The sequence below is a fragment of the Andrena cerasifolii genome, chromosome 2 (assembly GCF_050908995.1).
Source record: "Andrena cerasifolii isolate SP2316 chromosome 2, iyAndCera1_principal, whole genome shotgun sequence".
In the NCBI taxonomy this organism is placed as follows: Eukaryota; Metazoa; Arthropoda; class Insecta; order Hymenoptera; family Andrenidae; genus Andrena; species Andrena cerasifolii.
The window spans coordinates 6,175,447-6,200,432 of NC_135119.1; the positions used below are offsets into that span (position 1 = coordinate 6,175,447).

General features: G+C 40.2%; 3 protein-coding genes and 1 long non-coding RNA gene across 6 annotated transcripts in view; 1 reads left to right on the forward strand and 3 right to left on the reverse strand.

Moving 5' to 3' along the window:
- The window catches only part of LOC143378849 (uncharacterized), a 58,292-nt gene that overhangs the window by 11,353 nt on the left and 21,953 nt on the right, over window positions 1–24,986 (forward strand). The window lies entirely within an intron of this gene.
- LOC143378844 (uncharacterized) overlaps window positions 1–24,986 on the reverse strand; it is a 35,333-nt gene that overhangs the window by 8,710 nt on the left and 1,637 nt on the right. The window lies entirely within an intron of this gene.
- Window positions 6,083–9,963, reverse strand: LOC143378842 (uncharacterized). Its single transcript, XM_076830866.1, has 8 exons — window positions 9,731–9,963; window positions 9,545–9,662; window positions 7,091–7,352; window positions 6,854–6,976; window positions 6,691–6,781; window positions 6,481–6,614; window positions 6,273–6,405; window positions 6,083–6,198 (listed from the first exon to the last, which is right to left on the reverse strand). The coding sequence occupies exons 2-8, from the start codon at window positions 9,633–9,635 to the stop codon at window positions 6,151–6,153; spliced, it is 882 nt and encodes a 293-aa protein (XP_076686981.1). The 5' UTR covers window positions 9,636–9,662; window positions 9,731–9,963; the 3' UTR covers window positions 6,083–6,150.
- On the reverse strand, window positions 17,522–23,746 carry LOC143378839 (odorant receptor 4-like). Of its 3 annotated transcripts, none has more exons than XM_076830861.1 (9): window positions 22,931–23,746; window positions 19,576–19,692; window positions 19,395–19,512; window positions 18,955–19,216; window positions 18,738–18,857; window positions 18,543–18,633; window positions 18,338–18,471; window positions 17,943–18,075; window positions 17,522–17,873 (listed from the first exon to the last, which is right to left on the reverse strand). In XM_076830861.1, exons 1-9 carry the CDS (start codon window positions 23,078–23,080, stop codon window positions 17,823–17,825), a joined length of 1,176 nt encoding a protein of 391 aa, XP_076686976.1. In that variant the 5' UTR covers window positions 23,081–23,746; the 3' UTR covers window positions 17,522–17,822. The 3 variants fall into 3 exon arrangements, with proteins under 3 accessions (XP_076686976.1, XP_076686978.1, XP_076686977.1); XM_076830863.1 differs by having other exon boundaries at window positions 19,576–19,818; window positions 22,393–23,746; XM_076830862.1 differs by lacking the exon at window positions 18,338–18,471.

Consider the following 24,986-nt stretch of genomic DNA (forward strand, 5'->3'; position numbering starts at 1 on the left):
TAATCTAAGTTGCTAACTGATTGAACTTACAGATAAAAAAAATTTAGTCTCTACTGGTTTGATAGTCAATTGGTCAGTACTACGCGACAGTTGGATAGTCGGTACTGTACGACAAACACGGGGAAACATTTTATATCATGATATATTATGTACAAAAAGATATTGCAAAACTAGGGCGCTTTAATAATCTTTAGACTAGAGATTATATACATAATAGAAAAAAATCATTTACTCACAAGAGAAACAAAAGATTAGCTTTAAAAAATTAATTTTAACCCACTGAATATTAACGTATACGTTTAATGCCTCAGAACATCGAGAGATTTTTTCAGAACATTTTTGTTATATTTTATTTGTAATAGTTATACCTAAAACATATATTTATAGTTTTTAACATAAATTAGTACGTTTTAAATCATGAAAATAAAGATTTTGTACGTTTACATGGTCTTCAAGTGGTTGTTCCGTTTTACCCTACCACTTGAGCGAGGCGAGAAGGTTTCAATACCTCCGATTAATTTCATTTTCCGTCGTTCACAAAGAATTTTCTTAACAATGGCTTTGATTTTCTTATAGTCTAAGGTCCACTGAAAATTCCTGTTAAAGTCCCGTGTCTTTTTCTCCTTCCGATTTTATGTTATCACCCTCCAAAGTTAAGCGTTCCGTTTTACCCTACTCTCCCCTATCTCACGTTTGCATTTTCTAAGGGGATTAATAAGCGCCCAATATCATGTGATACTTGTACCTGTAACGTTTAATTCTTTAAAACCATCTGACTTACACATTCCTTATTCTTATTAGTTGAACCTGTGTCATGGAACCTGTCCAAACACTTAATTTACCAGTTACCCTTCCAACATCATTTACAGTTTGCGAGGAACGTGGTATTTTTCAGTCAGGATATCCTAATAGAGGATAATGTCCCTTCCTTTTTGCAGCGTTAGGACTTTTAATAGAGCTCGCTAATTACAGTGTGAACAATGAAAAGGTGAGGAGATATTTGTCCATTGTAGGGTAGACCGGGGCGAATCGGATCACTTTGTGTTTGATGGTAAAAAAATATTAGTCAATCATTAAAAAACTAATTTTGTATTATATATACGTGAGTACAACTTTGGCTTTAAGATTAATAATAGAAAATAAAATTAAACATAAAAGTGTTTCTTCTGCAAACAAAAAAAAACAAGAAGTGAGAAATATCCGATTGGCCCCGAAACTTGGGGCGAATCGGATAGCCCATAAATTTCTGAAAAAAAACTGAAATTTTTATAACAAAATCTTTAGAATCAACTTAAACAAATCTAATTTAATGACAGTGAAGTCGAGTGACTCTACTCAGCACACAGATCGGAACATCATTCTTCTCAAATAATCTTCTGAAAGTGGACGAATTAATTTTTCACCAGAGTAAATACAATGCCATTTTTTTAAGACCATTAATTTATTATTTTTTTTGTCATTTCTCTAAATTTAATTTTTATCACAGATTCTTTTATTTTTTTTTTTTTTGGACACCATGATCCCTGATTGCTCTTTTTTATGTACGTACTATTCATCTGTATATAAACAATTATTATACTTATAATCATAAAAATACTCAAATGAAAAAAAGAGTGATCCGATTCACCCCAAATAACGTGATCCGATTAGCCCCATATATAAGTATTTCAAAGGGTGCAGATCACATAAACATGTTATGATATAATAGTCTAAAATTCATCAAATACTAAACTTGGACATCGTGCAAACTAATAACAATAAACACATTTGAATTTTCAAGCTTACTCTTTATTTTAAATACGAAATTGCAGATTACGTAGGTTAGATTCGGACCAGAATTGTAACGATCGCAAGCGTCCATGTCACTGAAAACGTATGCCAGCTCTAAACAATGACTTGAAACAATTAACGGGCTTTTGCGGTAGGTGCGGGGGATAGAGACGAGGTACTACGAACGATCGGAATGCTCATTTCTATCGCGATGTAAGAAATATGGACTAAATTCTTATTTTGATCCGATTCGCCCTGTGATTCGATTCGACCCAGTCTACCCTACTCATTTCTTCGGCTACGAAATTAACGAAATTACAGTTGACGAGCCTTTTTAATGACATATACGACGTTTGGGAGGTAAAGAGGACACCAGCCGAGACCGAAATTGTGGACATTTACGCCAAAAGAGGAGTGCTATTCACTATTGTCTATATAGATAAGCCAAGTTACTTTCCTTTTCGTGGAACATCACGGGACTGTTATTGAAAGTATAGGTCTACGAGAAGAAGAGGGGCGTAGAGGGTCTCTTCTTCTCACCACTGGCACGACGGATACGGAACTGACACGGAACGGATATGTGTGCGCAGACCTTTAAGGGGGTAGACACGTCACGTGACCTGGTCGATTCGGCAGGTCGGTATTACAGCATTTTTTTCTGCACAGAAATGGTAATACCGATAGATCGACGATTACCCGGTGCACAGACGAGGTATAGGTTAGACTTATCGCCTTATGGATGTTGGCGTCGCTACTCTAACTGTATTGCCGACTCATAATTTGAGGCACAGACGAGGTATAGAATAGACCTATCACCTTATGGGACTTCGTGTCGCCACCCAATCTGTGTTACCGACCCATAATTTGAGGACTGAATTTAGCGACCTCTGTTCATGAACAGCGTCCAACTCAGCAACTACTCTGAAATGTGCTGAAATGCTGAAAGGTGTGTGCGTACTTGTATACGTGTGACTTGTTTAGAGAGAGAGAGTTTGACATAAGAGGATAGGTTTTTGTTACGCTATGCTTTGGCTCGGTTTGTCAACGACTCACGCGGACTTCTCTCCCAAAATCCATTTCGTGGATCAAGACACTATGGCGCTCAGAAATGGTATTTCTTCAAAGCCCGTGCAAGCTATAAATTGCAAGATGACATTGTTTATTAGCACTTTGCGTACCCTTGCGAACCCTTTCACGTATCGTGCGCCGAAAAAAGTATTAAAAATTCACGCTGTTACTGATATTCCCACAAGTTTCTAATGTACTGTTTAATCATTCCAGTGAAGTAATAATAATTGGATTCCGTTTGCCCCTAATATTAGTTTACCGCCAACACTGAAATTTACAGTAAAATTTAATTTTAAAAGTCTCGCAGAAAGTTGCATGATGCATGAGTGTCTTGTGGTGCATGGATGCAGCTGTAAATCGAGTTACTTTTGAAACCCGCATTGTGAAATAAAATTTTGACTAGCCCTGAGAAATTCATCGGTTCAGTGAAGTGTGTGCATGGCATAGTGCATATTATCTCGTGATTACTGGACCATGTGGGAGGCCTTTTAATTTAACAGGATTCCATTCAGATATACCCGTTACTTAGAAGACTTTTTCAGAAACTGAAGGATATTTAAAAACAGAAAATGATTTTGTAATCGTGTGCAACGCGATTGTAGAGTCCGTGCCTGTGCCTGCCAAAAAGTGTTTCATAGAGTACCGTGCCTCTACGTGTTAGTGATGTGAACGCGAATTCCCATAAGGTGATAGGTCTATCGCTCAATCCTACACTTCGTCGATGTTAGTAACTAAGGGAGAAACAAGTATCTCACTCATATTTCTCCAAATATTCCTGCAACTATTCATTTACACCAAGTTCAACTAAACTGTATTTATACATTATAAATAATACTATGTGATATGTATAAGCATTAACATTAATGTATCAAAGGATTAAATATGCAGAATAAAAGAGAATTCATTCGGCGTAGAAAATCATTTGCAAATCCAAGGCCAAATGTTACTAATTGCTTGATGTCTCGAGTTCTATCGATCATAGTTAATAATAATTTATACTGGGCGGTTAGTGTAAACATTTGTAACATAACCTAGTTTTACTCGTGCTTAATTCTAGTTCCTACCACGCGTAGCGTTACAATCTTTTTTGAGACTTCACCGGTAACGTTGCATGCGACACTAAAATGGCAAGGGGGTCCTAGGACCCCCCAAACCGGCGACACAAAAATACATTGCTTGATAGGTCTATTCTATACCTCGCCTGTGCGTGCACGAAACCGTGTTTTCTGCATTACCCGTCTGGTCGACGAGTTCAACGAAATTGTGAATATTCTGTGAAATGTCGCGTATCATTTCCGTCCTTGTCGCCCAAAATGATGGGCTGCAGTTCTTTACCCTGAGAGCTAAAACAGTTTCGTTAGGAAGGTTTCCAAGTTCCACCAGCTTGTGATAGATGGCAGTGTTTAGGAGCGAAATTCGAATCGGGCAAATTGTTGTCTGCAATCGAGGACGATTCAAAGAGGAAAATAAGTCTCTGTAAATGATTCCCTTGAGCGCATTCCTAAAGACAGGGCACACGTAAATTCGTTATTGGTTGAAGCGGTCACATCTTCAAAAGCACCGTTTGACGAAGAGAGCGAGCGGGCCACATCGAGATCGAGTGGAATGTAGGCATCTCAGTACGTTAACTATTAATATATAATAACATAAAAATTTCCTTATTTTTCACAATATGTTCAGAATACTATTACCACCGGTTTTGTGAGATTCTTCTGATGAAAATGAGTTCGAACGCGATCTCGCACAGATTATTTTTAATTAACATTATGATTAAAAAAATCAAGTCGAATTTCGTGCTATTAAAACATTTAATATTTTATCATATTTAGGGGGTCACATTTAGACACACTTTTATCAGCATAAAGTCCACATAATTACAGTTTTCAAAAATAAGCATAATTTTAAAATTAAAATAGGGTATAATTTTCATGCTTTCTTACCCTATAAATCTTCCGAGCTGCTGCTGCTGTCATCTGACTCGTTGGTTTCAATACAGTAAGCTCTTGCTATAGGCCCGCGCCCGGGGCTGGCAGCGAACGTACAATGCATAGCGTCGACGATTCCGAGGCGCCGATGTCACGAAAGAGAGACAGCGCATGCGCATCAAAAACGAAGCGGGGCAACCTATTATGCTCTCTCTTTTTTCGTAGCCAACGGTAACGTCGAGTCGACGTATTTCCCACGGAAAATCTATTCTTTCACGTATCGCGGCAAACAATTTTGGAGCACTTAGCACAATTCTTTATCGACATAAAATTCATAAATAATATTTCTTTTACCTCGTTCTTATCAACTCGTTCTGGTCCATTGCAGAGTAACCCTTCAAAGTATCTTCAGACCACCCTTGCCGCATAGACTTACATCGGGGGAAGATTGAATCAATTACTTCACGCTTTGGGCTACATGGTTCTGGTGAGGCAGGTTGGTGCGCTGTCACGTAACCATTCTGTCGATTAATTACTTACAGAACTAGAAGCGGCCTACCAGTTACACTCGTTACGTATAGATATACATAGAGAACCTACTAGCTATTTGCAAACAAAGTATGTTTATATATTTTTACGCGAAAGGGGTTTGTTGTGAGATACTTGGGCCTGACTCAGTCATAGACAGGGAAACAGGATAAAAAAACATTGACGTTTAGAATACTCTGTTGGACAACTCTGCTTCCTAGCCACCCGAGGGAATATGATGAGACACCACATGTGTTGCAGGGTGTTATTTGAAGAAAAAAAAAGATGCCTAAATATGACCAAACACCTAATCGTCAGTTCCGTCTGGTGGTCAGTTATCCGGCAAGTCTTACGGAGTGAACAATTGGTGTACCTGGTTAGACACTGTTTCTGCTACTCACGTCAGCCTAAGTTTTACTCTTTATGATACATTACCTAGTCTCATTGTATTTGCCCAGCGATTGCAACGAACTGCGTGTAGTGACAAGCAGAAATGGAGGGCAATAGACAGACACGTTAGGCAAGCCGTTCTCACAGTCGTATGGGTATCCATCATTAAGATCGAGTTTTTGTATAAGAAAGATTTATTTCAATAATTCCAGAAACCCATTCATCACTTTTAAAACTAGTGTCTTGGAATTTAGCGCGGGTTAAATTACATAATCGCCGATTCCCGACAGTGTTTCAACTAGCAGCTGCACAATCATAGACATATCTGCTCCTCATGCGTTCCCTGATTCGTAAAAAGGGGGTCACACCACGTCGACAGAAACTGGAATTATAAAACCAACTCTAATTCAATTCATAACGTTATTATTCTCAGTTATATTATATTCAATGCTTCCGAGTTATTCGCCGACTAGCTGGATTTCAGTACTGTGAAGTATGAGACGGATGCTTTGACGATCTGAAACGGATACTTCGTATTTATAAGAGCATTTATAATAGCCAGATAATCTCGACTGTATATAAGTGACAAACCTCAGCGAAACTGTTCAAATTCAGCGGAATAAGCCCACCTGCGGTTAACACGGGCGGAGTCAGGCACCTCCTCAATGCCAAAACGTACAGTGCCTGAGCTTTGGGAGACTGTTCGTACCACATCGCCTCGTATCTGTGAATATACCGTTCATCAGGTGCATCAAATTATCTGCACGTGTAACGTGGGAATGATGCATTCGTTACTCACATCATACGGTAAACGACGTCGTGAGAATTGATCACGAACTGGCCTTGAATAGTCAGAAACAGGATGTGAATGATCTGTACGACGACGAATATATAGAACAGAACCAGGTCCACGCTAAATTCCCTCACGGCAACCTGCGCTCATACAGTTCCGTATAAATCTACCTGGCGCTGTGGCATGCCGGGGCATAAGTGGTACAGCGACACTTACCATCACCAGCGTGATGCTGAACGCGACCATTACGACGCCCACTTGAACGAACATACTAACCGCGTACACAGACTCGATGTCCCTTATAATCCTAGTTGGAGGAAACACTATGTTAGAAATATCAAATTATCGCCAATATAAACTGCACTTGAGAAATACTAACTGAATTGCTTTGTTGTGGCTCCAAACGGAACTACACAGTTGCCTGTACTGCGTATCCGAAACTGAAACGCACCCCTTCTTAGACGAGACGCCGACCGCACCGACTGTGTGCTTGAAGCGGTACCTAGAAATCAGTCGCCATCGATGCCTAATCCCCGAATTAAGGGTCGTCTATTCGGAATAAAGGCAATCCGTGAAGAATATTTGAAGAAGCGTGACGTAAATGTAAATTGCTTACCCTGCGGTAATTAACAATCCGCAGGCATGCTGGACAAGATATATCATGATCATGTCAGTGCCCACCATTATACTTGCAACCGCAAGGAGGCACACAAATGTGTATCCGATTATGTAATAATAGTACGTGTCCGAGTCGACGAAATAGTAAGCCGGGTATATGTACAAACGTTGCCGTGATTCGTTTAAGGGTCGTATGGCGTCCATGACACGCGGCAGAAGAGGCATGCATGAAAACAGGGCGCACATAAGCCATATATTCACTAGGCAATCAGAACAAAAGAACGAATCGTGTTTAACATGATGGAGAGCTGATCATGTACTTGACGTGTAACGATGTAACGCCGACTAAGTACATACTTACTTAGTAGCTTTTAATGAGCAAACAACGATAACGGCATTAAGGGGAGGTTCCGGTCTAAAAGTCGATTTCTTTTTTATTTCATTTTTCGAATGTTCAACGTTTTCGGAATACGCGTTTAAAGGGATTTGTTGAAATTCGTAAAATCCCCGAAGTTATAGGCAGTTGAGTAGCGGCAAATGCATGGGTAACACTCGGCCACTCGGCGCCCACGTAAAACTTTAAACGCGTTTTTCTCGAAACAGTGGTCTCAAAACGGTGGGACCTGTATCTCCAAAAGTTATTATCCGATTCGACTGAAACTTTTTTTATTTTGAAGAATATACTTCTGGCTATGAGGAATGCCAGAAAAAATGCAAAAAATTGAAAATTTATAATTTTCAAAGGCGTTGAAAGGGTGAAAAATATAGGAAAAAAGTGATTTCAAACTTCAAGTGTCGTTATTTTCTAATAAAAATGTTATTTTGTATTTTGATCTGGTCCCCCCCCCTAGCTAGAAGTATATTCTTCAAAATAAGAAAAGTTTCAGTCGAATCGGATAATAACTTTTGGAGATACAGGTCCCACCGATTTGGATCAATTTTTTGATGCCTTGACTTTTACGACTCCCCAGTGCCGTCTGCAATGATTAATTATAAAACAAAAAATATATTTCTATAATCTAAGACATCCTTAATATAATGCAAAAGATCCCATTAAATTATATATAGTAGTTTTCCTTTAATTAATTCCTAAAAATCACCTATTTTTTGGGCTCTAGACCGGAAGGTCCCCTTAACCGCGGTGGCAGTATACCATCCCTTCAGACTGCGAGGTTTTAGTCGTAAAAAGGATTTGATTAAATTCGCGACACAAATAATGCTACTAAACTGTACTGCGTACAACTGAGGTTGTTGTGAACCGTTTGCAGGGGAACCTCTTTTAAAGGGACGTCGTATTGAGATTAGGGGAGACCGGGGCTAAAAGTTCCGGGGGTAAGTTGTTCCGACGGCTCTATCTTCAAAATAAAAAGAGCGTTGTACTTTAAATTATTTTTTCCATGTGAGTTCATCACGCCACTCTGTCGCCCACTTTAATAGCGTCCGCGACAGCGAATCGTGTGGTTGTAAGCAAGGACCTATTATTAGCCGCGTACCAGATAAGTAAATATTTTTTATCATTATTTTTTTATCTATTTCGATTAAATAATCGTCGATATTATTGATTGATTCATTCTTATGGATCAAATGACAGTAAAGAACATGGTGTAATAGTGTTTATCGTTTGAACATATATGTATAAGCAAAATATATAGTCTCTCAAATTGCCACATTTGTCGGTAGGGTCTAGTTGTTACCGTGACTTGGGGCACGTTATTACCGTAACAACTTGCCCCACCGCAAATGTATAAATTGTTTCCCCCGTGCTTTAAGATGCGAACATATGAATGAAAGGCGAAAAGGGACACGACTTCGATCGAAGTTATGCGTAAAGAAAAATAAAAACGGTCGATAGAGAATTCAATATTTGCAACATGATTCTATCGAGATTTATTAAAATACTACAATGTGGACAGGAGGCCACAATAGGCTACAAGTACAAATCTCAATAAATAGGTACCTACATACAGTTGAATGTGAGACTGATTACTAGATTATAGTTTTTATACCAAAGATAATGTTTATGGTTATTATATCGTTTTGGTTTGCTTTTAAAGATAATACATTTTTGTTGGCCCGAACCTTCGTAAATAAACATTATTAATAAAATTCTGTTTTATTTCATTAGAAAATGAAATATTTCATTAAAAGGCAACTCTTATATCTTAGCAACAACTTACCCCAATGCGATAACAACTTGCCCCATAAAGGGGTAAGAAGTTCCGCTTCGATCAGCCACAAATAAATTACTTTCTATGAAAAACCTATTACAATATATTAAATAGAAGCTTAAAATCAGAAAATATAATAAATTTACCAATAAATTAGTCAATAGTGAAGAGAATAACTACATTATTTCCCAGTCATTTTTTTTATGTTTTATCGAAATCGGAACTTTTATCCCCGGTCTCCCCTACGATGAAAGCTATGTTTATGAATTTTGCATGTTTCTCACGTTTGTATAGAAATGAGTAGAGTAATCCTCTTTCGGCATACGAATGCGTGATGGCCATCTCATCGTCCGTTTTTTTAGCACTCCAATCCATTGACACGCCTGTCAGAAGCTCCGCGAACTACGGCATCATTCCCGTCAACTTGATAAGTCACGCAGGATCATTAGCGATACGGAGTATTTCCTTACCTTTGGCGCGTTTACGACGAAATTGATGTGCTTCACGAGCGCAGCCACTGCTACGCACACGAACGGCACTTCTTCAACTACACTGTCGAAGTCATAGAATACTACGATCCTCGAGATCTGCAATTGAAAGCAGTGATCGTTTACTACCCCAACATTTGATCGGTCGTTCTACCAGGTCTCGCGGACATTCTTCAGCGAATCGCGCGATTACGCGAGTATACACGTGAACAACACTCAGTCCACAGATTGAACTGGGGCCAAAGAACGTTGACACACCATAATTGTGTATACGTTCCGAGTTTGCCACCGTTTCACTTGTTGACAAGCACGAAACAATGAAATTTCCGCGAATAATTTAACGTGTCCAAACTGTGATTTTCATGATAAAACCGATAGAATTGGATCTCTGTTAACGACAACTTGACAATGATCCGTAGTAATCGCGACACGCTTTTGATCACAGCTCACTCTATTGACTTCACGTTGATCCATCGACCCCGTCCAAACGTTCTGTGTACACAGTGGACAGTATTAATTTACAACAGTCAACCGTCCGACATGCCTGAGTAGTCACAGCCGTGCAAAACAGAAAGTACACGATGGTCCTCTTAACCAGTTCCGTCTTGCCAGATTTGAAAGGCCATATACCAGTGAGGACTGTGCAAGCTTTAGCGCTGCCAAAATATCGATTTGATAACTCAGTCTCTTCCATGGTGGTGCTACAATTGAAAACATCCCCGGCCTCCCTTAGCGGTCGGACTTCGGTCACGCAAAATCCCGATGAATAATTCGAAGTCTGATTTCCATATCTTTGGTGACGCTGCCTCGCTCCTCGTCACGCCACCGTTTCGGCGATTAATTACGAACGAAGCTAGAGACAGTCCGTCCCCGGTGCTCGTTAACAAGCTATAGCTGTGGGACACTTTCCTGTGACGTATAATTACTAACTGTCAAAAGTTGAGTGAACCGCTTGGAACAAACTGACCAATAGCATTCAGAGGTTTAAACATTCACGACTAGACAATTGTACCGGAGGTCTTACGCCCCTGGTTGCTCTGCTACAGTTTTATACAGTGTTACGGTGCAGTTCAGGTGATACGTGTTCATCTGTGCATACATAATTGTTTCCACGAAAATTCATTGCCTGACAGTGACGTTAAACATGGCTTAGATTACGGCGACAGGTGGGTTCTTATTTTTGCACGCCCTTTTACTCCAATGTTTGCAGGAGGGAGTGTCACGTGGTCTAGACGAATCGGACTCTCTGATATTTTCGCCCTAGACGCAGGGGTAAGTCGATGGCCTGGCGTCAGTATGACTTGCTCCTTCTTTTAAGGAGTTGTACCTAGTCAGGCGGCCGAAAAGAGGCGAATGTTTGTGAATTTTTTTTTAAAAAGCGGAAGCATATATTCTTACAGAACTTTTTGCGCTTAAAAGAGCAACATTTAAAGAACATTTGGTAATTTTTTCGTAGAAAAATATTTACGTTTATAATAAAATAACAAGCGACATCCAAGAAGCATTTTTAAAAATTTGGTTTTGCGATGAGCACTGCCATTCGGAACCAGATTCTCTAAAATCAAAAAACAAAAAAGATTTCGTTAGTATATTAATGTATCTTCCGATTGACGGAGAGAATTTTCCGAAATATTAATTCAGAACAAAATGGCGGCTATTTAAAGTTGAAATCCTGATTTTTCCGTGCAAAAATCCCGCGAAAAAATCAGGATTTCAACTTTAAATAGCTGCCATGTTGTTTTAACTTAATATTTCGGAAAATTCTCTCCGTCAACCTGAGGATACATTAATATACTAACGAAATCTTTTTTGTTTTTTGATTTTAGATAATCTGGTTCCGAATGGCAGTGTTCACCGCAAAAGCAAATTTTTAAAAATGCTTCTTGGATGTCGCTTGTTATTTTATTATAAACGTAAATATTTTTCTACGAAAAAATTACCAAATGTTCTTTAAATGTTGCTCTTTTAAACGCAAAAAGTTTTGTAAGAATATATGCTTCCGCTTCTTCAAAAAAAATTCACAAACATTCGCCTCTTTTCGGCTGCCTGACTAGGTATAACCCCTTAAGCGAAACGGATGCGAGCGCGGGTCCGCGCAAAGTTCTTGCAAGGAACTCTTCAAAGGAATACAAAACCACTGAGGAAGTAGTAGATACTTTGGGGCAAGGGAAATAGGAAGAGTTATGTGGTGAGTCTACTGTACTGTGAGTCCTGGAGGGACGAGGTCCATTTGATGATAATGGTGACGGTGGTGGTGGTGGTGGTGATACTGCTGATTACGCCGCGACACTCGACGACTTCCCTATTTCATGCCAATCCAACTCGCAGACCGGTGTCTCCGGAAGCAGATAGTACCTGGTGAACAAACAATCTATTAGACCTATACACTCTACAACCTGCCTGGTGTCTTCTACTTTTCGACGTATCGTGAACTCAGCCATCGTGGATTTAAGTGTACAGTGCAAGAGAGAAACCAAGGGAAATTCGGAAAGACAAGTAGAGGCTAATAACCCTTACAAGTAACCCTTTGCCCTCGTCTGCTGAACCCTGACATCCTAGTTCGTTATGGTAGTGATAAGCTTCCCCGTCATGGCGCGTCGACATGCACAGTACGAGCTGCATGATGAGCATTGTCTGCAGTACAATCAAGTGATACAGGACGATGATTACGCGGACACTTGTCTCTATTCTTCACATATTTGGGAAACCATGAGGTATTCCCAATACAAGGACCATTGCATACAGAGGAAGGAACGTATTTGTTAGTCACACTGCAACAGTTGGCAAATCGTGCCAGTCGTAGACCGAGTGCTATCGGAACGATAATAGGGTAGACCGGGGACGGTAGAAACACTTTGATTTTGGAATACGATGAAACATCACGCCGGCAATTTTCCTTGCTACTTAATACAGTCACTATGATTTATTAAGATCGATCCTACGATGCGCTCGTTTCTATTCCTTCGAACCTCTCTTCCCAGCAAAATTTGCCCAAAAGTGCTACTTGACCCCTCGAAAATTCGCGTTAGAGATAATTTCAAATTAAGTCGGTATTTTCGTTTGTCCAAATAACCAGGAAAGTTGATGAAGAAGCTCTTGAAGCCGGCCGGGCACAGAACGAAAGTAATCGCTAGATAAGTGGTGTTAAAAGGTGTTAAGGATAAACAAGGTGTTCCATGAAACATGGACGAAATTTCAAGGTTGAATGTAGCATACCCGAATAACGATGAGACTCGAATGGACCACTTTGATCATATAGTTTCCAGTTACTCGTGCGGGCATCTAAAGTTCATGGTTTTGATACGTCACTAGATAAGTGCTGATAGAATTCGGTAAAATTCACGAGGTTTATCGAGGAAAAATTGACGCCCTCTCGCGCCGTTCGCGCTGCAAGTCACATACTGTAGAGTCTATACTCACCAGTGGTTCATTGTTTCTTCAGGAAATATTACTGTGTAGTATAATTTCCATTATACCCCTGTTTCTTGTACCTTGAACGTGTTAACTTGCTGCTTATTTGACGACCTGGGTTGGATTTCGTACGATGTTTCTTTGAACGTTTACTGACCCAGGTAGAAGTTCTTCTCCTCCCATGAAATTACAGTGAACCATTCTACTGCCACCCTTAAACATTCGTCCCCCCCCCCCTCTGGAACATATACCAACACGTACTCACCCTTGTCAACATTGTGCATAGGTAGTGTAGATCTATAAGGACCCTTTATAAGGTTCTATGGCACATCCAAATAATGGGAACGCTGTACTGACGGTTGTAAGGCAGACGCAGTTTAAGATTCGTGTTCGAAAATTGTAGCTACGATGGAAAAATAAGGCAAGCACAGAAGTAGGGGAAACCGGGGTAAAATGAGCTTCCTTAATTTGTTCTTCAACAAAAGAATAAATTTACAAATTTTGGTAACGTAATAAATGTATCTAATATAAGAAGGATAATTATGCACATTCAGATATCGAAAAATGTAAATTCATTTAAAAAATCAGAAATTAATTCTTAGAGACTTCCGATTGGTTTTCTTTTCCATTTAGCTTTTCGGATAAATGAGTGATAAATGTGTTATTTTAACTCCAATTTTTTTCTGCGTGTTTAAAACAAGCTTATAAACATACACGTACACGCGTTTGCGAAAATATTAATCCCAACATTATTAAATAATTAATTTTCCACTGCGTACATGTTCGGGGTAAAGTGACCAGGGTAAACTGAGCTGCAACTGGCTGCTAAGAACCGATGCGCAAGTGATGTGCGCAACATCCTAACCTGTCAGCTGGCTAGAAAACCACGCGGCGTGGTGGAACAGAAACTAACCCCAAAAAAATGAATAATCTGTCACAGTTTTTGACAACCAGGGTGCAAAAAAGCCAGAAGCTGCCGCGCTAAACATGTCATTCCAGCGCAAGAGTTTAATATTTACCTATATCCTTAATTAAAGTTCTTATTTTGTTGCATCTCACTTTACCCCGGATAGGAGTTCATTTTACCCCACACATGGGGTAAAGTGATACCACTTGCATCATTTCTTTCAAGTTGAATTTTAATATACTCTAAGTTCATTTTAAGTATTGCTATTCGTCATTTATCAACAGGAATGTTTAAATTATATTATAAACCTATTTCCACGCATTTTTATTGAAAAGCAAAAATTTTATTCGACTTCAAACTTTTCCGGGCTCACTTTACCCCGGTCTTCCCTACAACAATCTTAGATAGCTTTGCTACTTCGTACACGTTGACCAGAATTTTCTTGTCCGCTTTCGTACAGTGACTTTCGAATGTCTATCATTTTCAAAGCTCGTTACGGTAACTGTTGTTCGAACCACGCAAACGCCTCCTCTGCGCCATAACCATACCTCGTTAATTTGCGTAAGAATTCCATTTGTACCGCATCCAAGTTGTATACATCGTCATATTTCTTCGAAGTTTACTTCTACATATGTATTACGAAATTTCGTAGAAAGATCTGAAAATTTTTAGGAAAATGTTTTCGCTGCATTATTCACGATTAAAAATGCTATTGATTTACAATACATTGAACAAACAAATTTTTTTAATCTTTACTTTGGCCTTGTTTTATGACTCAGGGAGCTTATTGATGAACGAACATGTCAATTAATTCCAATGTCTCAATATGTTGGCATCCCACTGTAGCGGTTTGTTCACTACTTCGCCTCCATATTGGAGACGCGACTTTTCCGTAGCTTCGGTACGCTTAGATTTTCCCCCGTGGGCCTGGGTGAGTCAGGCTATAGCCACGTACGCGTCTGGCAGCCAGGCTGGCCCAGGTCAGGGTTCTTCCAGCGCGCGGACGCGCTTTTCGCGCCGAAATTTGCCGCGCGTTTTCGGCGACGCTTGAGGGACGCGTCCCTCTGAGAGGGCTGTATAAATAGCCTCCAGAGGTGACGCGCGCCCTCACTCACTGACTCTTACCTGCCCTTTGAGGTAACGTCTCGCGTCGTGTCGCTCTATCAGTGTTTGTACGATTCCATCGCTCGTGTTCAGTTACGTTCATCTTCGTTCTTATATTAAAAAGAGTGTGGTGTTAAAGTTGTATTATATTTTCCTTTAACTCCCTCACCACTACCGGCTCAACAGCACGGGGATGGCTCACCACCGTAACAGTGGGGATGGTAGGTAACGCTGTGTTGATGTTCTTTGACGTGCAGTCATGCACGTACGAGCAGACATCTGCTATGAAAGCATTCATGTACAAAAAACCGTCTCTACATAGTATGAAATTCATAAAATAAAGTCAGCGGTTGGCGTGAGTCTGTTTGTTCGGGTTAATCTCGAGAACCACTGAACGGATTGTGATGCAGTTTTCAGCGTTTTACAGAGTATTTCTCGAGGAAGGTTTACATGTATGATACAGCAACCTGTGACAAAAGAATGCTGAGCAGCGGCGATTTTAGTGAAGCATACCTCGAGAATGCTCTACAAGGTGGTTGGCGCCTACCGGGGACTTGATGTTATGCTATCCAGAGATACATACATATAATAAGCCCGGGTAACGCTGGGTATTTTAAGGGTACTATAGTCTGATTTTCGAGAGTTGAGACCTGAGGCGGGTCCCTCGGACGGAGTGTGGTTAAAGGGTTATACCTAGCCAGGAGGCCGAAAAGAGGCGAATGTTTGTGAATTTTTTTTGAAAAAGTGGAAGCATATATTCTTACAGAACATTTTGCACTTCAAAGAGCAACATTTATAGGATATTTGGTAATTTTTTCGTAGAAAAATATTTACGTTTATAATAAAATAACAAGCGACATCCAAGAAGCCTTTTTAAAAATTTGGTTTTGCGGTGAGCACTGACATTCGGAACCAGATTATCTAAAAACAAAAAAACAAAGAAGATTTCGTTAGAATATTAATGTATCTTCCGATTGACGGAGAGAATTTTCCGAAATATTAATTTAGCACAAAATGGCGGCTATTTAAAGTTGAAATCCTGATTTTTCCGTGCAAAAATGCCGCGAAAAAATCAGGATTTCAACTTTAAATAGTCGCCATTTTGTTTTAACTTAATATTTCGGAAAATTCTCTCCGTCAACTTGAGGATACATTAATATACTAACGAAATCTTTTTTGTTTTTTGATTTTAGATAATCTGGTTCCGAATGGCAGTGCTGACCGCGAAAGCAAATTTTTAAAAATGCTTCTTGGATGTCGCTTGTTATTTTATCATAAACGTAAATATTTTTCTACGAAAAAATTACCAAATGTTCATTAAGTGTTGCTCTTGTAAGCGCAAAAAGTTCTGTAAGAATATATGTTTCCGCTTTGTCAAAAAAAATTCACAAACATTCTTCACCCCCTTAAGGAGGAACCAATGGTACGCTACGGATTGCGTGCGGCGGAACTCTCGAAAATCAGACTATAGACAGTCGTTCCTGTCTAAAGTGAAGCATTTCTATTTCAATTAATTGCAAAGAAACAAATTGAACCTGGGACTTGTTCTTTGGCATGAAGTTTATTAACATCCTAAGCTTTAAAAAACATGTTTGTTTAGTCAAAAATATGTATTATATATGACGCTACAGATAGATAATTAAAGGTTTTTTAAAAATATTTCTTTTGTTTTGCAGTGATAACTCAAAAAACGGAGGTTCCAATCGATTCAAATCAAATTGGAGCATGTTCACAAAATGTGTAGATCTGGTAACGCTGGCTGACGTACTCCCAAGTCGCCGTTCTGCCTATTAATTACCTAGGCTACGTCTATTTACCTATAGTTAACCTGTGCGCCGAGCAATTACAAATAGGTTTCAATCATTTTTTCCCACGTATGTCCCTCTGGTTAACAAGACAGAGCAGCGGGTTTAAAAATTAACGACTGGAGGACCCTGCTGTGAAATTCGGTTGCTCAGTCGTATGAGAAACTCGGGGCGGTGCACCGCACGCGCTACAGTGTCATTTGTAGCAAAGGATACAATTAGCCATGTGGTAGCTGGTTCCACCAACTGTCACCGTTCTATACTTGCGGTACAATGTGCTGAATGACGTTATTGAGCTTTCTCGATTCTACAGTTTTTTGTATCCTATTGAACACTGCTATTGCTGCTGTGCATAAGTCCGAGTTGCCTTTTTTTGCGCACACTTCTACTGTAGGTACATACTTGAATGGTTTATTGTATCTGAATGATTGGAATGTAGCATATCATACCGACATCGGGCTAGCATTTATCACGTACAAGCGACTATGCATTTGGCAAGGACAGGTACACTTTGGAATTTTGTGGGTAAAAAGTATTCAGGGTGCATGATGCGAACGGTGGAGTTTTATTCGGTTAAATGGAAAAATAATTTCTCAGGCCACGGCATATCAGCGAATTCGCAAGTAGCTGACTCGATTGTTGCAAGTTTGCTCGGTGAATGATTCCTGAGTGTGAAAAGCTATGTTACACATTTTCATACTGGCAGCTTCACAAAAGTCACAGATTGGTCGTGCAGGCCAATTGTTGTTCTCCCAACAGACATGGGTATAAAAAAGGTGATATGCACTTTATTTGTAACACTAATGCTTGCGATCGTTAAATGCGACTACATCGTGGCACTTGCTGGCTATTCGGTGGACTTGAGAAACATGTAATAGGATACGGATGCCTTTATAATCTGAAACGTGAAGATACCGGTGCGTAAGTATTCTCGCGACGGTGAAAGAATCGAGCGTATCTGGCTTACCTCTGCGAAAGTGTCCAAATTCAATGGGACTAGCCCACCTGCCGTCAGCACCGGGGGCGTGAGGCCCCTTCTTAACGCCAAGACGTACACTGCCTGGAATTTCACAGGCTCCTCGTACCATAGCGCGTTGTACCTGGCGGGATTAACCGAATTTATGTAAATGGCACACCGTAAACGAGGTGAACTTAGTCGCTGCATTGGGTCCCTACGCACGAGGTATGTACACTGTCGTGCATAGGTATTGGGGCACCCACTCCGCGCGGAATAATTATAAAAGACGTGGCAAATTTATCGAACGACTCTGACGAACTTTAATTAAACATAAATCTCACGTTCTCCGCAAATACAGCAGGTGGGCCAATTCTTACGGACGGCATTGTACATTCGTTACTCACGTCATGTCGTAAACATAATCGTTCGTATTGACCACGAACTGCCCCTGCACCGTTAGGAACAATACATGAATAGTCTGAATGGGGATATATGCGGCGAGCAAAAAGGTATCCATGGTAAAGCCTCTGAGGGCTACCTGCGCTCGAAGAATTTCGGCTGCAATTAACGCACGAACCTGGCGAGGAACTTAGGCGCTAGTAGACTTACCAGCAGCAATGTCACACTGAATAAATACGTCGCGTTGGCAACTTGGAGGAAAAGATTGACGGCGTACACCTTCTCAATCTCGTTTATCATCCTGCGTGAATGGGATGCGTTCGGGGACGTTAGAAATGCGATTGTCAGGCTGATATTAAAGTAGCAAACACGCGTGACGCGTTACTGAATACGTCTCATACTAACTCGATGGCCCTGTTGTGGCTTTTTATGGACAGGCAGAGCTTCCTGTACTTTATATGCATGGACGACCGGAGACCCTTCTGTGAAGGCAAGACGTCGTCTGTGGCGTGTCTGAAACGGTATCTGGAATCGAAGTGCATCAGGCACATCTAATCCGCTTATGGAGCGTGAAAACGGTGAGACGCCCCGCAAACATGCCCGAGAAATTCAAGTTGCTTACCCTGCAATGGCTAATAATCCGCAAGCGTGTTGCACAAGGTATATCATGATCATATCGCAGCCGAGGAACATCATCGCGACGAAGTACACGTTCCATATCATGAACGTCAGTATGTAATTGTAGTACTCGTCGTTGTCCACGAAGTAATAGCCCGGGAATATGTATATGTGTGGCCGGGATTCGTTCAAGGGTTTAATCAAGTCCAGCAGCTTTGGTACAAAAGGCAGTACGCTAAAGACAACGCAGCCACTGTATATATTCACTGCATGACCGGGACAAGAAAACAGGCATTGATTATGACAATGAAATGGGTAAGAATAGTGGCGTGCACGCGACACAGGCAGTTAATGATCCAACAGTATTAGTGAAACACCTGACGAAAGCACCCTAATGCACCCTCCGATACCACAACACTGAACCGGGACATGGCTGTTTCTCACGTTTGTATAAAAATCCGTACAGCACTGCTCTCTTAACATAATAGTGGCTGATCGATTTCTCCTCGTCGGTTTTCTCCGCGTTCAAATTAATTTTCATTTCGTCCAGAATCTCAGCGAACTATAAATACCGGCAGTTCAAACAGTCGCGCAGAGCGATTAGCTGTGTACAAGATTCCCTTACCTTCGTTACTTTGAGGACCGTGTTCACATATTTCGTGATCGCCGCGAATCCTGTCCCTATAAACGGCGCCTGTTCCGCCGCGGCCGAGAAACTGAAGTCCTTCGTAACCTTCATTATCTGCAAAGGAAAACAGCGTGCCGAGAACACTGGGTGGGACGTGGTCTGTGGTACCACCGGACAAGAAACGACTGGTCGTGTAAAGACACAGCGGACATGCGGAAACAAGCTTTCTCGCACGGGGGCCTCTCACTAGGGCTGTTCGAGTACTCGAATATTTGAGTAGCTTGAACTTCGGACCGAGCCGAGTATTGGAAAGAAGCGAGCGGTTCGAAAGAAACGAGCAGTTCGAAAGAACCGAGCGGTTCGAAAGAACCGAGCGGTTCGAAAGAACCGAGTAGCTCGAAGATAACCGAGAACTCGAATTTTTTCGAGCGGTTCGAAGAGAACCGAGCGCACAGTGTCGCGGCACGTGTTCAAAAAGCAAAATTTTTAGTTTTTAATTTTTGTATTTCATTTCATGGAAGTGGTAGTAAACAGTCCTCCGACACGAGAGCATCATAACTTAGTAACATAAATAAAGGTTTTAGGGTCAGCAATTACATTCAAAGTCGAATAACCAAACGCAAGCTGCCACAGACTACACATAGGAAATATTTACCCACTGCAATTTTTGTTGTATTTATAAGTTCTTTTCTGAAAATAAGCAAAATATACCCTTCTTTCATTTTATTAATTAAAAATTCTGGAATTTATGTACCTGTGGCTCAAATTATTACTTTTTTGTCGCATCTATTAACTTCTGGAGAGAATTAAAAAAAAACGAAACATATCGGGTCTTTCATTTTTTTACTACAATTATTTCTTTTTATGCTCTTTAATTTGGTGTAAGTTTTATCTGCTCCCGAGTGCTCCCACATAAGAAGAAATACACCTGATAAAACGAAAAATTAGACAAATCTGTGCTAGAATAATTATTTTTAAAAGACACTGAGCTTTGAATTCTAATTCTAATCTCAATACTAATTATTTAAAAAATTAATTTTATTTTTTTTATAATTGTTTCATATGCTTGTTATTAATTTGTGTTTAAACGTATTTAAATAAATATATATATTTTATTTCTTTTACAAAAGTATTCACGATATGATTAACTAATAAAAATTATGTTCAAAAATATATTTTAATGAATTATTTTATGTTAAAAATTAATTTTGTTGTGTACAAATATGATTAACATATCAATTACATGTAAATAACTGTATCTTAATGGAAAATTGATTTTTTTTCTTATATAGTCGTTACATTGTGGAGTGGCTCGAATAGAACCGAGAACTCGAATTTTTTAACCGAAAACCGAGCAGGCCAAAGTACCGAGCAGTCCGAGTACGTCGAGTAGTTTGAAGCTTGAATGTTTCGAATATTTTAGAGTACATATGTTTATTTACTGGATAATGCGTCGTAATAATGTGAGAAATTAAAATGTAAACTGCAAATGAAAAAAATTCTCTAACTATTGAAAATAATTTTTCGCGTATGTATGATTGAATAACACTTCTTCTTGTGCTTTCCTCTATTTTTCTTTCTTTTTTGCCTTTTCCGTATGGATTATATTTCTGTCGAGTCACTGTTAACAAAGGCTGTTACCCCTTAACAAAAAAAAAGAATAAATATCAATAAATAAAGAATTCGTCAATTTTTTTCTGAGTCTGTATCCTCGTTCAGAAGTACTCTATACCGCACTATGTCTTCGAACAGGGGAACCACTCTGTGATTTTCTGTAATTTGTAGAAATCTCTAGTACTACATACTTTGTATATAGGGTTACGACCCGTCAATAATAATAATAGTAATAATGATAATGATAATGATAATGATAATGATAATGATAATGATAATGATAATGATAATGATAATGATAATGATAATGATAATGATAATGATAATGATAATGATAATGATAATGATAATGATAATGATAATGATAATGATAATGATAATGATAATGATAATGATAATGATAATGATAATGATAATGATAATGATAATGATAATGATAATGATAATGATAATGATAATGATAATGATAATGATAATGATAATGATAATGATAATGATAATGATAATGATAATGATAATGATAATGATAATGATAATGATAATGATAATGATAATGATAATGATAATGATAATGATAATGATAATGATAATGATAATGATAATGATAATGATAATGATAATGATAATGATAATGATAATGATAATGATAATCATTCAAAGAGTCAAAATTAAGATTATGGGTTTTTTCAATAGTTAGAGAATATTTTCATGTGCAGTGTACATTTTAATTACTCATATTATTACGAACCGTTATCCAGGAGATAAACATATGTATTCTAAAATATTTGAAACATTCAAGCTTCAAACTATATTCGACATACCCGGACTGCTCGGTTTTTTCGGCTCGCTCGGTACTCTTCGAGCCACTCGCAAAAATTCGAGTTCTCGGTTCAATTCGAGCCGCTCGCTTTTTTTCGAGTATCCACTCTGCTCGGTTCGGTTCTTCGAGCCGAGTTAGACTCTGCTCGCTTTTTCGGAGTTCAGTAAATCCCCGTTATAAGCCCGTTTTTACCCCCCGTTGACAGCCCGTCGACTATCCCCACCATTTGTCGGAAGCCTGCGGACGAAAGTGAGAGAACCCGACAACGAGCGAGAGGAAACGAAAGAGTCGACACAGCCAGGGGCCGCGCGGAATCATGTCCGCAACTCACTATGAGCCCGCCGCCGTAACGGGGATTTACTGTACTCAAACAGCTCTACCTCTCACTCGAGAAGTCACAGATGCAGAGTTAGTCCGACATAATTCTGACCGATTCTACTTGCCATTTATTTTTATAACTCACGCCCTCCTCGGCTGTGCCACGAACTACGTCCAAACTTTTATATCACGTATCGTATACACTTGAACAGTTAGTTGAAAGGACGATTGTAAAATTTTCCGCTGCCTAAATTCATCATGTTCGGTTGAATAACGTCATATCCGATCAAGCGTACGTAACACAATGTGTCTTCGAGTAAAATCTTCTCGAACAACCTAACAAATTGCTTCTAATTATAGAACTCCATTAACCGTATATAAGTATTTCAACATAATTTTTTTCCCCCGAACATGTTCTCACGGTTTCCTGACTTTGAGCATGCTAGCAGCTAAAGCTCGACCACTTTTAAGTGTCCGGATGGAGTGTGACCCGTTTATCTGAATTGGACACGACCCTCGTGCCCCTCGACGAGCCCCCGAGTAATGCGATCGCTGGGCACCCAGCAGTCTACCATTTCCACTGGCTGCCATTAAACATACCTGAACAACCATGCCGAAGAAACACATAAGAAGCGTTACGGTTCGTCCTATGTACCTTCGCGGATGCTTATCGTGGGGCCACGTACCAAGGAAGTACGCGAGGAGCTTAACGGATTGGAAATATCGATCAGTCACTTCGCACTCGTCCATGGCTGTGCGACAATTAGACCGACTCTCGGCCTTCCTTAACGTCCAAGCCGCTGTTGCGGGAATTCGAAATAAATAATTTGACGCCTGAATAACATGATTCCGCCGGGTAGCAGTGCTGTCATGTAACCCTTCTGCCGTTCAATTAATTAGGGAACTAGAAGGGGCCTACCAGTTACGCTCGTTACGTACAGCTATAGGCAGCCTGCAACCTGTTCGGTTGCAAAGTATCTTCATCTATTTATATGCGAAAGTGCCTCATTGTGAGATAGTTGGGCCTAACTAACTCGTAGCAAGGAAGTTGTATTAAACATTGACGTTTGGAAGACAGTGGTCGACAGCTCGCCTCCCCAGTCGTTCGAGGAACTTCGATGGGGCACCGCACGTGTTGCAAGGGGTTATTTGAATGGAACGATGACTGAATATAATCAACTGGTGTCACCCCTCTCCATCTGCGTTGAGAAGCGTCGAACTCAGTTATCCGACAACTCTTGCGGAATGAACAATCGGTGTATCTCGTTGGGCACTGCCACTGCTACTCACGTAAGCCTGCCTTATGTTCTTTATAATACATTACCCAGTCTCGTTGTATTCTCTAGTGATTACAACGATCTGCATGGTATATAGCTTCTTGCACGGAAGGCCTGCAGTGACAAGTAGAAGCAGTGGTCAGTAGGCATGTTAAGGCAGGGTCCCTCTAGCACAACGGGCGCGCCGCGCACGTTTTTTCGACGCGCAAGGCCGATTTGTTGCAGAAAGGCATTCACACTGGTGCTCCTGCGCGCCGCGCACGGGTCAGATTTACGAGTTTCTAGGAGTTTCGAGCAGTTTGGAGCACTTGAAAGGGTCGATTTTTACGACGACGCGCGCGTCGAAAGCGATCGTTTGCGCGCTATGCAGGGATTTCTCAGTCACGCGCACACGCGAAAGCACGCTACGCACGGAAATGCACGCCGCGCATCATCGAAAAGACTGAAAAAGATGCGGGTTTTTCAACGCAAATGTACTCTTTACTCCTACGTATCACTTGCATATGTGGATTTATGGTGTATTATTTAGTTTATATGTATATTAAAGCAAGCAATAACATGATAATTATTACTGTAAATGGCAACAATAAAATTATGCTGCTGCACTAGGTATACTTGTTTCTAGATATCGCTTAATCGTAATACACTACTATTCTATTTCTCGTAAACAATTCAGTCATTGATTTGATTCATTCTGCAAGAAAATCTTAGGTGTAAAAAATATTTTCCCGTGACTTCTATATGCTTTAAAATGTTCATACATTCTGTCAAAAAAGTACCGGGAATTGATCAATGAAACACAAAAGATGTATTATTCATCCAAATTTATTGTATCGCCTTCAATGCGCGCATAGACTGAAACGGAACGGTTTTCTCTGCAGTGTAAGCGCAGTATGCGTGATTCGGAATACAGCCAGAGTTCTATAGCAGCATTGAAACCAAAGCAAGATGGGGAGTGAGCATTTAATCTCTTTCTAGGAGACCACCGTGCACAGGCCACAAGGTGGACGGAAAGCAGAGTGAGGTCTGAAAGACCACGCGTCTTAACTCGATGGGATCACCCCGTAGGGAATTTTTGCTATTGGACAGGCCGTAACACGGTCACGAATTATATACGTTCGCAACCGGGGAAACCCCTACCCGCAAGGTTGCCAGCAGCAAGCGACGCACTAGAAGAAAAACAGTGGTCACCCATCTTTCCCTGGTACGCGCCCCACGATGTTTAACTTCGATGATCGAACAAGAACCGGTGTTTCCATTGCGGCCACCGCCGCTGCGGCTTGGATAACAGGGATTCTTGGGGGCCTCAGTGATCGCTGCCACTTGGGCTCCTAAGAGGGCCAGTTATTTCAGCCTAGGGGTACGAGCCTGCACTGCAC

Coding starts and splice junctions, on each gene's coding strand:
- LOC143378842 (XM_076830866.1), bottom strand. CDS start 9,635: ATGGATTGGAGTGCTAAAAAAACGGACGATGAGATGGCCATCACGCAT. Junction 6,782..6,853: donor AGCCACAACAAAGCAATTCA/GTTAGTATTTCT, acceptor TCCTCCAACTAG/GATTATAAGGGACATCGAGT. Junction 6,615..6,690: donor TCAGCATCACGCTGGTGATG/GTAAGTGTCGCT, acceptor GTATGAGCGCAG/GTTGCCGTGAGGGAATTTAG.
- LOC143378839 (XM_076830861.1), bottom strand. CDS start 23,080: ATGGACGAGTGCGAAGTGACTGATCGATATTTCCAATCCGTTAAGCTC. Junction 18,858..18,954: donor GGATTATTAGCCATTGCAGG/GTAAGCAACTTG, acceptor CTTCGATTCCAG/ATACCGTTTCAGACACGCCA. Junction 17,874..17,942: donor ATTTGGACACTTTCGCAGAG/GTAAGCCAGATA, acceptor TTCACGTTTCAG/ATTATAAAGGCATCCGTATC.